The sequence below is a fragment of the Oncorhynchus mykiss genome, chromosome 7, assembly GCF_057628025.1.
Source record: "Oncorhynchus mykiss isolate SJ-2025 chromosome 7, ASM5762802v1, whole genome shotgun sequence".
Classification (NCBI taxonomy): Eukaryota; Metazoa; Chordata; class Actinopteri; order Salmoniformes; family Salmonidae; genus Oncorhynchus; species Oncorhynchus mykiss.
The window spans coordinates 27,693,064-27,709,137 of record NC_143028.1 but is presented as its reverse complement, the minus strand read 5'-3'; the positions used below and the strand labels follow the sequence as shown (position 1 = coordinate 27,709,137).

The following is a 16,074-nucleotide window of genomic DNA, read 5'->3' as shown; positions in this document are numbered from 1 at the left end:
TCCTGTCTCAGCCTCCAGTAGTTATGCTGCAAAAGTTTGTGTCAGGGCGCTCGGATCAGTCTGTTATATCTGGAGTATTTCTCCTGTCTTATCCGGTGTCCTGTGTGAATTTAAATATGCTCTCTCGGAGGACCATGCCTCAGGACTTCCTGGCACAATGACTCCTTGCTGTCCCCAGTCCACCTGGTCGTGCTGCTGCTCCAGTTAACTGTTCTGCCTGCGGGTATGGAACCCTGACCTGTTCACCGGATGTGCTACCTTGTCCCAGACCTGCCGTTTTCAACTCTCTTGAGACAGCAGGTGCGGTAGAGATCCTCTTAATGATCGACTATGAAAAGTCAGCTGACATTTACTCCTGAGGTGCTGACCTGTTGCACCCTCAACAACCACTGTGAATATTATTATTTGACCCTGCTGGTCACCTATGAACATTTGAACATCTTGGCCATGTTCTGTTATAATCTCCACCCGGCACAGGCAGAGGACTGGCCACCCTTCATAGCCTGGTTCCTCTCTAGGTTTCTTCCTCGGTTCCGGCCTTTCTAGGGAGTTTTTCCTAGCAACCGTGCTTCTACACCCACATTGCTTGCGGTTTGGGGTTTTAGGTTGGGTTTCTGTACAGCACTGTGTGACATTAGCTGTTGTAAGAAGGGCTTTATAAATACATTTGATTGATTGTTAAAATAATGCTGCAGGGACTTGCTTCCATTCATCCATCCACAAGAGCATTACTGAGGTCAGCCACTGATGTTGGGCGATTAGGCCTGGCTCGCAGTCAGTGTTCCAATTCCTCCCAAAAGTGTTAAATGGGGTTGAGGTCAGGGATATGTATGTCCAGGTCAGTCAAGTTCTTTGACACCAATCAACAAACCATTTCTGCATGGACATCGTTTTTTGCATGGGGGCATTGTCGTGCTGAAACAGGAAAGGGCCTTCCCCAAACTGTTGCCACAAATTTGGAAGCACAGACAACACTTAGCATTGCACATGATAATCTTTTGTCCTAACGTTGCTTCCTGAGGCAGTTTGGAACTCGGTAGTGAGTGTTGCAGCTGAGGATATTTACACGCTACGTGCTTCAGCACTCGGTGGTCCCGTTCTGTGAGCTTGTGTGGCTTACCACTTTGCGGCCGAGCCGTTGCTGCTCCTAGACGTTTCCACTTCACAATAACAGCTCTTACAGTTGACTGGTGAAGCTCTAGCAGGGCAGAAATTTTACAAACTGACTTGTTGGAAAGGTGGAATCCTATGATGGTGCAATGTTGAAAGTCACTGAGCTCATTCTAAGGCCATTCTACTGCCAATAATTGTCTATGGAGATTGCATGGTTGTGTGCTCGATTTTATACACCTGTCAGCAACGGGTGTGGGTGAAATAGCTGACTCCACTAATTTGAAGGGGTGTGCACATATTTTTGTATATATAGTGTAGCTTATTGCTTTAGGTAACAATCCGGTTGACTGCTTAATTTCAAGAGTGTGAGAACTATATTCCTGCTTTTCCCGTCTTAAGTCAAACCACAATAAAGCAAGTCCAGCAAACCTAGATTTTAGCATAATGGCTCAAATACTTCATTTATTACACACCATGTATCACCTCGCACAATTCATAAAAATAACTAGTACTTACCTTTGCATGTAAATCCAATAGTGAACCAAGTGGCTCTCATTGCCTTACACCCAACAGCTTGGTACCCAAAAAGTAGGTGTAATGCATAATATTCAAAAAGTTAAATCCAGAAGCACACTCAGTGACTTCTGTTGTGACTTTGAAAGGAAGCAAACCAAAATAGGTATGTATGAATACTAAATGACAGGTAAGTCCCAACTTGTTTTGCATCGCAAATCATCTGCTCTGTCCATCGGCTCTCTCTAACAGACACAAAGGCATCTTTCAGGCCAATTTAGTTCACACCATGCCCTAGGTTGTCATGTCTGACCCCAACAACCCACCACTTCACCCCAGTGCTGAAAACTAGGGCCTTCTCATGCCGTGGACTCGTTAGAACCCCCAGCATTTCACTCTTCTTTCAAACGTGACAAAGTAAACAACTTATTTGATGACCACCCTATATGATTACTCTGCCTGATTTATAGAGACTGAAAATAAAACAAGGCTGTATAGCTAATGACATTTAAACATATATAATTCATGTTCAGAGAACTTATATGAACTCAGTCAATAACTTTCCATTAAACCGCATTATAAAAACAAGACAAATGTAGGTTGAGCGGTAGGCTAGCTTGTAACACAAGAAACAAAGACTATCTTAGCCTTACAGTAGGCATGTTTGCCACTAGCATCTATAGTGGAATTGAAAGTGAGCCTTGTGACAGTACACGATTTATTCCACTCTCAACAAACACAGAGACAATTTATGAACAGAATTATATTCAGTGCTCCACCTTGACAATTTTACTGCTGTAATGTAACATGTTTGGGACCATATCAAGTGGCCTACTGAACAAAATACTTTAAAATAAAAAACATTTGAGTGAAGTGATTCCAAGAGATACTTTGAGATTTTGACAATGAAGCCCTTTATCTACCTCCCCAGATTAACAAACTCATGGACGGATATCACTTGTGTCTCTCTACATCCAGTATGAAGGCGGTTAAAGGTAATTTGTCGAGCAAATGCTAACTAGCATTAGCACAATGACTGGAAGTCTATGGTAACTACTGGCATGCTAGCAGTTACCATTGACTTCGTCATTGCGGCAACATTAGTTAGCAATTGTGCTAACGCTAGTTAGCAACTAACTTCAAACTGCACGCTGAGACAAAAATAGTATCCACGGCTTCATCTGACTCTGTGGAACTAGACAGGGCTTAATGGCCAAGATCCCGAAGTATCCCTGTAAAGGCAAGGGTGTCGAACTAAATTCCTGGAGAGCCATGTTTCTGATGTTTTTTTTTTATTCTTGTACAATTAAGACCTACACAACCAGGTGAGGGGAGTACTTAACTAGTTAACTAATCAATGACCTTAATTGATCAATCAAGTACAAGGGAGGAGTGAAGACAAGCAGAACTTGGCCCTCAAGGACTGGATTTTGACATGTTTTAAAGTAACTGTCCAGTGTTTCCAGATTTCTATGAAATTTGACTAATTAAATTACAATATGAGCCAAATAGTTCTGTCCAAAAAAAAAAGTACTTGTAGGCCCAGTGCAGTCAAAAATGTAGATTTTCCTGTGTTATATATTTCCACACTATGAGGTTGGAATAATACTGTGGAAAAGAGAATGCCCTTTTAGCGTAAGAGCGGTTTGAAAAGACCTCTTGAAATATCATGCTTTTTTTGGTGGGATGGAGTTTTAGCCTGCCTGGTGAATTTCCAGGTGGTAAATTAGTTAACAGACCAATAAGGGAGTTCGAAAACTCTCTGCCAATAAAAGCTAGTTTTCAGTTTTCCCCTCCACACTCCTAGCAAAATTCTTGCTTGAGAAATTGCGCTTGCTAAGAAGCTCTTTTTGACCATTTTAATTGAAAACAGTCACAGTAATTGTTCATCAGAAATGATTTGATAGTGAGCTAAAAACATTGGGCCTTGCTAAAATGCAGCTTTTATGGGTTTGGATGGTCCACCACAAGGCCATTGTACTTGCATACGGAGCAGCAAAAGCAACTGCCCCTCCCTACCGTCAGGCAACGCTCAAACTCTACACCCCAACCAGAGCACTCCGTTCTGCCACCTCTGGTCTCTTGCGCTCAGCCCAGTCCAAGCTCTTCTCTGTCCTGGCACCCCAATGGTAGAACCAGCTTCCCCCTGAAGCTAGGACAGCAGAGTCCCTTCCCATCTTCCGAAAAAATCTGAAACACTACCTCTTCAAAGAGTATCTTAAATACCCCCCCTTCTCAAATATTCATGGAAGTAGTCCGCTGATTGGCCAGCTCAGCCAATGAGCCAACATGACATGTTCTATGAGGAAATAGCAAACATTTTTTAAACAGTCTGTTTGAGATACAACTTTGAGTTGGAGATGACGTTTTTTTTTCTAATATTTGCTTTGGCCACAAATAAGACGGGTCAACAACATTATTTGGGTACAAGTTAACAGAATGAACTTTTAAAAGTGAGATTTTCATTGGCGAGTTACTTTAAAGGATGGTTTCTAAAACAGATGAAGCTTGGTCCTGTTCTAAAAATGATCCTAAACAGAATTGCCATGAAAAGGCATTTTAGTCCAGGAATAGGCTTAATCTGGGTCTGGGAAACCGGGTATATAGGTTTCTTGGTAAGATCCGATTGAATTTCCCATTCAACCCGTATATATCCTATATGTTCACTTGCAAAAACCTAGATGTAGCCAAGCCTATATGACCCTTTAAGGTTAACCTAACCATCCCTAACAGCAATACTTAGGCCTATCTAAAGTTTTTCATACCTGGAACATGTTTGGGAAAAACTTGGTGCCTTCCCTTCCAAAACCATTTTAATTGTTCATATGGAAAATCAGCAAGCAGTGAAAAAGCATTGGAGAAAAATAGAATGCCTTGTAGATAGAGCTATGTCAGGAATGTCATTTTATTGACAAAAGTGTAAGCTAAACAGTAGGCTATATACACACACTTGTGAAATAATAAACTGGAACGTCCCCAAAAATGAAACATAAAAATGTATCTTGTCAGGCAACACTACAAAACTAAAGACATTCCAAACAGCTCATAATTTCAAAAAGAACATATCGCAGTGGGAGGGTTGGCAGATTACAAAACGTTCTAAAGAGCTCTGCAGACCATTAAACCAAATGCAAAGTTCTAAATATTTTTCTCAGAAACAAGCAGTACAATCTCACATCATAGCTAACATTAACATTTGCATTTATTAACAGTGAAAAACAGCATAGAGCAAATAAGAAAATGCTTTAACCATGGCACAATAAGTGTTCTCTGTACTAACACCATGCATGGCAGCATTTGGTGAGTACCCCCTTTAGAATATCGTCACAAAGCACAGGTAAAAGTAAAGAGAATGTTAAATCTATGGAAGAAATACAAGAACACAAAATGTGTCAGGGCATTTGAAAATGATACATGCTTCCAAGTGAAAGTGATGTCTCAGCACAGCAATAAGAGACTATCCTCCTCCTAACCATATTATTTTGACTTTTGAAATGAATTTCAGCGCTCTTGCTCGAAACGGGATTGGACTCAAGCTGCATCAACATGGCAACAGTTGGCTTTTTGCCATTTGAAAAGCCACACCCTACTTTTGTAATCATATCATACATCAAATAGATATAGCAGTTTTCCATTTCATTCCTACGCTACAAACTTTGGTAAAGGAACTAAAGATAGTTGGGAGATTAAATGCATCCTAAATGCAAGTTCTTACCTTTGCATTAATGAAACCGCATGTTTCACTTAATCATTATTGGTAGAGGGGAAAATTGGGAGTCTTATCCTAGGGTTATCTTCACTTTCCTAGCCCCAATAGGCCTATCATTTAAATCCATGACAGCAGATGTTGCCTCCTTGTGTGACTCAAAGGCAACCATTGCCTCACCGGTGGGCAGGCCCTTTTCACTGAACTGCAGACAGACTGAACCAGGCAGCACCTGATACCCATAAAAGAAATCGAGAATCTCATCAACTGTTACAGTGAAAGGCATGTTTTGAATCTTTACAATGGTAGGTCCACGAGGGTTACCAGGGCCTCCGGTTGATTGTCCTCTCAGAGGGTCAGAGCCAGGGCCAAAGGCAGACTGAGGACACCCTCCTGATTGCCCATGGCCACCTCCTCGGTTGTTGTGGTTGAGGCCTCTGCTCTTTCTAGGGCCATTGTCAAAAGGTGGCATGCCCCTCAATCCCTCTGGCCCAAAGCCAGGTGGGCCATTGTTGCTGCCTGGTCGGAAGCCCGGGGGTTCCAGAACTGCTCCAGGCAAGTGACCGGCAACCATGGGTGGGGGTATGCTAAGGGCTACATCCCCAAGACTTGCTGCAAGTGGGGGTGGAGGGGGCCCCGCTAGTCCATTACCTGGGACAGTAAAAGGCGTAAAAGGACCATTGCCTAAATTGCCTACAGTATTTCTGAGGAAGTTGAACTCATCTCCTGTCATACCGGCAAAGGGGTGACCTTGAACTGGATTCTGTGCCTGAACATGGCTGTGTGCCTGGCCTTGAGTGTTCCCTTGTGGTTTCTGGCCTCTTTTAACCTGTGGTGGTGGGTTTCTCTCAATTTCCTTCATCTGCTCAAAGGTGATCAAATGTACAAAGGCATCTCTGCCATTTAACTTCTGCCTGTGTAGTCTCTCAGCATTTAGTGCATCCTCCTCTGCCCTGAACTGCATAACAGCCTGACCTAGACCGTTACCACTGCTGTCAACCAGAACTTTAAGACTTTCGTCAAATACTGAAATGCCATCTAGAAACAGACGGACATCTTTCTTTGACACATTATATGGAATATTTGAGATGTGAGCACAGTTTCTAGGGCTCTTGACTGATTCTGAGTTGTTTTTCTTATCACCACCCTGCATCCTTTGACGAATGGAACCAATCTTTTCAAACATAGCATTTTTACTGATGGGGTGAACTTGTATGAATCGGCTACCCATATACTGCATGTGACAGCCAAGTGCAACTTTGTAGTCCATTTCATTTTTGAACTCGACAAAGCCCTCGCCTGTAGCTCGGCCAGTGGGTCCATAAGCAATGTAAATGCTGTCTTCCACAATATCCAAGTTTTTGAAAAACTCACAGATCTGTTTGTTTACTGCTTCGTAGGGCAGGCCTTTCAGGTAAACACAGAACTCCTTGTTGTGAGGGGAGCGGGACCTCGCACGGTCTCTGGTTGACGGGGACGCTGAACTCATGTTGCTGCGGCGGTGCTGGTCTTGCGGCTCATTATTGAATTTTGAGTGGGCTTGCCCTCCAACCCCGATGCCACCACTGCTGACACTCATCCACTGCCTTTCTGTGGCCGGAGAGATGTCAACATACCTTTGCCCTAACATTCCGGTGCTTCTTTTGAGTGCCTCAAAAGTGTCCTGAGGGGAAAAGAACTTGGCCAGCGCCCTGCCGCTACTCCGGCCCATGTTGTCCCTGACCAGTCGGATGGAGTCCACCGCTAACCCACGGAAAAACTCCCTAATATCCATTTCTGTACCTGAGAAGGGCAGGCCTTGAAGGTGGACATATAACTCGTCTGAATTACCTATTGCTGCCTTCATGTGTGCCTGGATATTTAACAGAGGGTTCATATGGCCCAGAAACATGTGGTTTGGTGTTCCTAGAGGCAGCCCTGAGGCCAGTCCACCAGGGGGTGGGATGCCTGGGTTAAATGGTGGCATTGAGCCCATGTGGGACAGATGACTCATGGGAAGGACAGGGGGGCCTTGGGTTAAAGGTGACACAGTGGGAACAGGAGGCATAGAGGACACAGGTGGTGGAAGTGGCATGGGGGGTATGGAAGGCATGGGTGGAAGGGATGGCATGGTTGGCAAAGGGGGGATAGGTGGTGGTACAGAGTTGAGGGAGGACATGGCTGTTGTCATAGTGGATCCCATGGTAAGATTTGGGCTGCTGAAGTTGTTGCTGAAACTGGGGGGCATGTTTCCCATGCTAGTTGTGGCAAACGTGGACACATTTTTGTTGCTTATAGTTTCATGTGCAGATGCAGCTGTGGTGACTGTGGTTGGTGTGGTGTTGCTGAAGCCTTGTAAAGTGGTGGGTAAACTGCCCCTCCCACCTGTGCGAACCGTGGGGCCTGGCCTGCTACCGTTTCCTGCGGCTCCCTCCACATTGCCTGTTTCGAAACGCCTGCGGCTAAGTTCGATCATATTCTGCATCTCTGTCTTGCTGCTCAGCAAAAGTGACACTTTAGAACCTTTGATTGCTCCCCCTGTACGCATCATACCAAGCCTGGCATCTTCATCTGTGGCGAAAACAATAAAAGCCTCACCATGTTCACCCCCTACAATATGCACCCCACCATCCGGGATAGTCAATCCAGAGAAGAAATGGCGTATGTCCATGGTGCCCGCCACTATCGGGAGACCCTGCAAGCGGATGACCACAGCCATGCTGCTGAGGCGAAACAACACACACCTGCAGGTGAAAAAAGGCAACCACCGTAAGACTAGAGGAAAGAGTAAAGAACAGACAAAACAAAAAGAGCAGGAGACAAACCATGATTTAGAAAACAGCTTACGTTTGGAGGTATTCGATGAGAGCCCAATGCATCAATAGAGGAATTCAAAATACATGTGCAAGTATTAGGCCGTCTGTCTACTCATCACCACTTTTACACAGCCATCCACACATTGCTTCATTTACCACATACATCAGCCTTGGCTCAAGGAGATTATGTCAGCCCAAGGTCTAATATGCAAATCTTGGCCGAAATTTAGCTCGTAGGCCTAAATCTTGCTCATAATTAGACCCAGAGTACCACACATTTCAACACTGTAAATTGGATGAACCTGTAGCCCAACTTCCAATTTATCAATCTGATGCATCATGAGGTCTATGACCAGTAAAGGTCAGGTGGAAGAAGGTGCCTGAATTTAAAGGCTGAGTAAGTCATTTTCGAAGCTTGCAGGATGCATTACTTACCAACAACAGCTGACAAATCCTAATAAAAACTACATCACGTTCTGAAGTTGACTTTCCTTTGTCTAACTACACTATCTTGAATGTAGCAAAGGCCTGTACAGGAAATTCACAGTTCCTCGAAAGGGAGACAATGCTGGCAGAGTGAACATTTTACATGATTCTATGCTAGATTTGTACCGAACAATTAGCGAGACAGCTAAAATGGCTTTGAAAAAGTAAGACATCAGCTAATAGACCTCAACAAAATAACTACACTATGGCAGTCACTAACTAAATTATTTACATACTATAGGAATTTGGGTACATTTGTGGACAAAAACCCAACTTACTCAACCTTTAAAATATAAAAATGTGTCAATTTGATATTACCGCAATGCAGTATCCCTAAGCAATTGGACGACACTGTGCCATCTCAGTAGCAACTGGTAAACATAAAAATGCATTTATGAATCATTTAAATACCAGTCAGAAATGTTGTTTTATCATCACGACACCAACCATATTAAAACATTAAAAGAGCAAAACAATTAGCCTATGCTTAGGCCTGAGTCTCAAGCATTGTTTAGAGCAAGTGTTGGACAAAACAGCCTATCAAAAAGCAAGTAGAGAGAATGTGGTCCACAGAAGGCAGTCAAGTCATGAAGTGGAGACATTTACTTAGGGCTTTGTGGATGCGGTATTTTGCCAAAGAAAGCCACTAACATACCATGCACTCCCTCTATACCACTCATACCTTGGTAGGTCATTCTCAGCTCTCCACACCTTCAGAGGTTTCCACAATGGAGTGAACATTGAGCCCAAAGGGAATCAATAAGGTCCATGAACATAGCCTAACAAAGCGAATAATTACTGGTAAAAACCACCAAGAGCCCACAGGAGGTTGTGAAAGTCGGACTGGCAGTCAATTGAATGAACCTATGTTCAGGACATATTTACAAGCTTACCTGTAATAATAAGTGGTGCTTCGTTAAAACTGTGGCACAGGATATCCAAGCCAATCCTGACGGGCAAGCAATTTAAATCAATTCTAGACTGTAACAAAAGAATAGGAAATGGAAGCAAAAACATGAGCAGGCAAATTTAGGCATCCTTAGTGAACAACATGTACAAAACACTCTTGATTCAGCCCCAGCACCATATCAGCTCTTTTGTGTCAGTAGATGGTCAGAGAAATGTAGTAAATTGGCATCAACAATAAGAGCAAAGTCTGAAATGGCTGCCTTGCCAAAAGCCACACAATAATAATAAAAATCATGCATCTCATAATTTCTCATGTTGACATCAAGCATAGAGACATTTCATTCATCACAGCAATCCATAACAGCAAAATAAACATGCATGCCATTGAAAAACTTCAGCAGTGAAATACAGAATTTCCCCAATTCTAACGGAATAGCTTATTTAGGTACATTTCTAAAGTATTCTATATAAAACGATAACATCTCTAAATGTTAATGAGGGATGTGCAGTTCACCTAGCAATGTGCAGATTGCCTAGCAATCAAATGTACATTGTTTAAAGCAGTTTTGCAAGTCTAAGTCACAAGTGACACCTCTGAAAAAGCCCCCTACGAACAACAGGTTTGTAGAACCATGACTTTTTCGAGTTTTCAGTTCATTGTTCACTGGTAGGGATGTGCATTTTACCTTTTGTGGCTGTTTGAGTACTTGCATGATTTTTGTTGTTTACTAAATTACAAAAAAATATAGTAAAGAAGCTGTTTTTAGAACGATGATAGAATCTCTCACTGGAAAATTGTTTGCGCATTTATCTACAGCAGTTGAGGCTTGTGGGAGTTATATGAGGACGGTCTCATTGTAATGGCACGGTATCAAACACATCCAACATATGGAAACCACACGTTTGACTCCGTTCCATCAATTCCATTCCAGCCATTAGAATGAGCCCATCCTCCTATAGCTCCTCCCACCAGCCTCTAGCAATATACAGTATATGCCAACAGTGAGCAACAATGCCTAATTTATCATAACCATTACTGATAATTAAACCTAATAGCTAAATTGCCTCAATTTAAGATTAATTGAATTTACTAAATAAACCCTTGCTCAACAGAATAATGTAATAGATCAAAATAATAAATGCTTTAATCAAGCTGACATTGGTAATCTGACATCGGTCATCTTTTGTGGAGCAAAGACGTTTGGGGACGGGGAGAAATTACAATAAAGCAAAAACAAACAGGAAAGATTCTCTGTGCAAAATGTCCAAATGACAGTTTGGCTGGTTGTAAGGAAAAAGAAAGTTGTGAAAACGACACGTTTCTGATAAGATTTCAGTTCAGCTTCGATGCATATTTTATGTGGTTGAAATAGTATCATATTTTATGAAGAAAGCACCTCTGCAGAGCGTATCTAACTGAGCACTGCATTCTCTCAAGATACAGAAATAAAATTATATTTTTCCACTCCTGTTCCCAAGTCCAAATTTTGCCTACATTTGGTGTATAATTTTTTCTGCAAGAAATGCTTAATTCTGCAGGAGTTAAGGCTATAGCCCTATTCGCACGTGAGTAGTACTATTAGACAACGTTGGTTGTGTGTTTATTACCCCAGAATGTCTGCCATTCCAGCGAACGGTTAGGACGACACGTTTCTTTCCCAAACTGCCCCCTTTAATTATTATTATTTTTTTAATAAATTGATGGAAGCCTGGAGATTTTTTTTCTAAGTGTTTAGTTATTTCAAAAAGTCCAAGCCACAACAGGCTACACTGATAACTTGGGAACCAAGCTCAAGTTCCTAAACCATCACGGTTTAGTGTCACCATAAAATTTGAATTGAGGAAGTGTGATCATAATCATTATGATATTTTAGCGATCCGCAGTAGAAGACTTCCTAAATGCCCCCCAGCCTTCAGATATGAGCTAAACAGCTAACTTGCACTTAATGCTTTTTTTCGGTGGGCTATGATTGAGAAAATGAACTTGTTCCACACGTTTAGCTCAGTTCTATGCCGTTTTGCGATCCATTAACAGCAAGGTTTGCATTAAATAGGCGCAATGTTTTTTTTAATGATGCATTTGGTGATGTTCAATTAATTTGCACAAAACGTATAAACAAAAACATTCACTGTAAAAGTTAATACATGTAGGCCCTTCATATATATATGCAGCACTTCGTTCAATTTATTGAATCAGTTATTGTTTTCTTGCTCAAACCGCGAGCAACCCCTATCAAACCACAAGGATGTCGATTCACACTGGGCTAGTATTAGAGGACTTTGGAGTTTGCCAATAAACAGTAAGTCATTCTGGTTAGTCAGTTTCCATTTAACCCATCTAAACAGTAGGCCAATGTTTCCTTGAAACGCCACAGGCCTATTTGAAGTCCTGTCTTGTGACTGTCTAATTTGTAGAGAGCCTCACAACCATCACACATACCATGATCCTCTTTTACCACTTCACAAAATATTTTCCAAACATGACTTTTCTGTCCCCCCCCCTTCTCTTTATTTTATACTCTCCATTCACAGCTTGTCTTATTGAATTAAACTTTAACCATGTCCTTTTGCCACCGTGGATTGAAGTTAACTTTTTCTGCCAGTTAAGCCCTAAAGCTTATGCACTAATACTAGATAACCTAAAATAAAGAAAAACATTCATGTAGGCAAAATAAATTGCACAATAATGATACATTTATGGATTATTTAAGGCATTGTTTCTCTACATTCAACTCGCCTGCCAGCCACCTGCCCTTCAGCCACAAAATTGAATGACCAACCCTCCCCACGGATATAACCACAGGGACTTCGGGTTATGAGTTAACCCGCACATCACTATCGCACATGAGTCGGTTTTGTTGCTAAACAACCAGCCAGTCTATGGACAAACACTAAATCAGGCCCGTTGTGTCAGTCTCGCACTGAGGATTGTATTCAGAGCCTGCCCCATGAAAAAGATAAGCCTGGGCCTACAATGAAATGCAGCCTTCCATATTCCTTATATCGTATACAAAATGTTAGAGAAAAAACAACCACCCGCACATTAACACTCATCAATGTAACTTCAAAGCTCCAGCACACTACAATCTCTCAATTGTGTGGGAATCTTTCTACAAAAGATACAGGACACAAAGGTCACTCCTGAGAGCACCTAGCCACTTCGTACACATCAGCAACAATGGACGTGTGCACTTCAACATGACAAAGCAGAATATAACCCTTCGGATGACAAAATGTGAAATCATTTGCAACAATAATAAAGCTAGAAATAAGCTAGAAGAGAGAAAGTTCACTTCAACACACATGCCATATTAGCAACAGATTAATATTAGCTGCGGTTAATATTTAAGGAAGTATTGCCAAGTAAAGGTTTGTTGCACCATAAAATAATCCATCTATGCATATGCTACCATTTTGGGGGGAGTCAATATTCTCTCATTATGGGAGTTCCACCGCTGCTGGAAACACAAGTCAAGACAACAGTGCCTTCCAAATCGAGAAAAAGGAAGTATTGTTTTTTGGAAAATGTTATGACCATGGAGATCAAAAGAGAAGCTATAACAGTCTATTCAAGTATGACTTCAGTCAGCACACTGGTGCATATCCACTGTTACGACTTTAAAAAGACTGCTAATGCCATATGGCAGGGTTCGACATTCAGGGCTGTCGGCTGGCCCAGAAACATCTGCCGAGCTCACCGGGCCAGTTAATCAAGCTTTCATATGGCCCGCTTGGGCCAGTACATTTACACACTCCAAAACAGAAAATAATGGGGTCTATTTAATCTTCCCTACGTGACACTTCACACTTGTTATCAATCAGCATACGGTTTCTAAGCGGAGGCAAGAATGTCAAAGCCTTCCCTCTCCGTCTCGAGTGAGCCCCGCCTTAGTACGGCCTGGATACTCGCTCCAGACCCGCAGAGTTGAACAACGGCACACACATTCCATAATCACAGAATAAAAGTCCTCCACCAGCCATTTTTCATATCATACATCCTACAGAGCAATGTCTTTATTAACAAAGAAAGGTTTTCGCAGGCCTAGTCATATACTATGTAGCTGCCTGATTGTCAAAACATGAAAATGATTTACACAATCACTTGTTGGTAAAAATAAAAAAACAGGAAATAAATACAAATATATTTTCTAATGCTGCTCTCTGTGGTCTATAGAATTGTTTAAAAACCAGATCAAATTTACAGAAGCTGTTAATGAGCTGTCGGAATATCCACGGAACATCCGCGGAATATCCACTGTCGGGTGGCAAGAGCGTGCAGCTCCTCATACAGCCGATTGCTGAATGGAAAGAAACGTGTTCGAATAAACCCAGTCACTGTGTAACATTCCTAAAATGCAATCTAGAGAAAATATCATTTAGATGGCAATTATTGAAAAGAGCGGGATTCCAGCTTTCCCATACAGTTTTATTTCGCAACTCCAATTTTTGCACAATTGCAGCGTTTTACAATCCGAGTGTCTGGCATGACAAAAAAAGTAACTGCAGGAAGCACGTCATGGTCATTAGTGTGTAAACAGTAGGCCTAGAATGTAAAATTCACACAATTACACTATTTAAACACTGTCAAAATCACATGATTGTATTGGGCTAGTGGTATTTTAGGATATTAAACTAGATCATATTTAGAGTCTGATATCTAGCTAATGATCGGGGTAAATGCAGATGAGCATCCCCATGCTTCAGCCATGTGGCCACTATGCTGAACACGGTTTTAAAATGTAATATTCCCCTACATGTGATAATGCTCATTGCTAAAATGGCACACCAGCCTGCAATATGGACCATGTACAGGTACCTAAATATATTACTGTTGATCAATATGTTACTGGGCTCAGGAGGGTGTATTTTTCTTTTCCAAACAGTTGTTTGGATTCATTTTTAGAAAAAAATGGACTGTAAATTAAACATGAAAAAAACCATGATTGAAATTCTGGTTCATAACTTGCTTTCCTGTGAACTTGGCCTGGGCAAGTTAATTTCTCATTCGGGCCATTCGTTTTCACTTGGTACTGGCCCAGTGTGCCATTGGCAAATGTATCTGAATGTCAAGACCTGCTTTTGGGCTTTTCTTCTAGTCTTGCCATTCAAATGAAATAATTTCAAAATGTTGGCCTATTCTTCAGGTAACTGGAGGGATACATATTGATTCAGATGATCCACATACCAGTATGTGTCTATCTGTATTCCATCTTGATGTTAACTTGGCCTAGAATAGCCTGTGTACGTAACAATTAAACATCAAGGTTATTGCCCATACAAATAAGTGGTAGACAACAACCCAGACTTGAGGTCTCCAAAGGACGCATTAGAGTTGACGTTAAAACCTCTTACATTGAAGAGGGACCTGGGCTGCCCTATTCATGCTTGTTGTTCCCCAATCTCTACACAGGACAAATAGCACACACAGGTAAGTTGATGAAATAGCAGCAATGAAATTGTATGTGCACAAAAACGCTGTCAACATGAACAACGCTGCAAGACTTCATTGTAAAACACATTCGCCAGTAACGTACCGTTAGCTAAAAGCTCAGTCCGTCAGAGTACAAAAGCAGTTGCCAATCTGAAGGGCTGCAGGTAGACAGCAAATTCTGCAAAACTACAGGAAGACCGCATACAAATTACATCCAGTATTGTTTAATCATTGTAGCCATTATTGTCCAGTTGGATGTGCACCACTGATATGTACTTGAGGAAAAGCGTCATGCTAGATAGCTAGTGTGATTCATGTAAAAGAGCACAGTCAAGATGGCGCTGGTGGCGAAAATGCTTTATAGAAGCTAGCTAGTTAATTAACCAGGGCCTGGTTTCCCAAAGGTATATTACGGCTAAGATCATAGTTAGAACCATTCAATGGTTCTAACGATTAACTGAGCCATAAGATCCTTATGGGAAGCTGGGCCAAACAAGATTGGTAGTTACTAGCAGCAACATTTGCTAAAAACATAACAATTGCACTTCAACGTACTTCAGATTAGTAACATCACAGTAGCTAGCTAGCTAAACAACCAAAACAAGACAGAACAGCGAACCTAAATGTTTCTCCACAACCGTTCTAAACTTAAACCATGGCTAGGATCAGAGTGGTAGTTAACATTATATATAGCCTGTTTGCTAAAAACATAGCTAGCTACCCCATTTGGGCAGGCCAACCATCTAAAATGCCGATAAAAAACGACAGTTAGCTAGCTAACCATTCATTCTCGCTATAGTCCCCGCATGTCTGCAGGATTATATTTCACTGATGGATAACCATTTCAACATTAGTGGCATTTGTTTGCTGTTTCTCTTTTGTCCTTACCGAAATATCTGTTAAAAGATCTTTATTTTATTTTGTGTAGCGTTCTCTCCATTCCGTGCTCTTCTCTCTTCTTGTAGCTGGTAGTAAAATGTCGGTCGCGGTGACGTAGAACTCCTCAGCTCCCATGATATAATGACGCCATCTACTGGACTCAAACATGTTTTATAACATTTGATATGCGTCAAAATGCTGTACTAACTCAATATACTATAATTCAATCAGAGCACGTGGAG

At 41.7% G+C, this 16,074-nt stretch overlaps 1 protein-coding gene across 20 annotated transcripts in view; it reads right to left on the bottom strand.

Moving 5' to 3' along the window:
• The window catches only part of LOC110527660 (copine-3-like), a 43,057-nt gene extending 27,049 nt beyond the window's left edge, over positions 1-16,008 (bottom strand). For 5 of the 20 annotated variants that reach the window (XR_016497174.1, XR_016497178.1, XR_016497170.1 and 2 more), the window contains exon 1: positions 15,842-15,956. Coding sequence is in view for 3 of the 20 variants with exons in the window: in XM_021609079.3 (XP_021464754.1) it covers positions 5,406-8,030 (2,625 nt within the window). In the remaining 17 variants the exon portion in view is untranslated. Of the gene's footprint in view, positions 1-3,645; positions 3,819-4,513; positions 8,056-9,506; positions 9,595-15,056; positions 15,144-15,841 lie in introns of those variants that run through there. The other 15 variants (XR_016497182.1, XR_016497171.1, XR_016497176.1 and 12 more) reach the window with 10 other exon arrangements.
• Between the last annotated feature and the right edge of the window lie 66 nt (positions 16,009-16,074).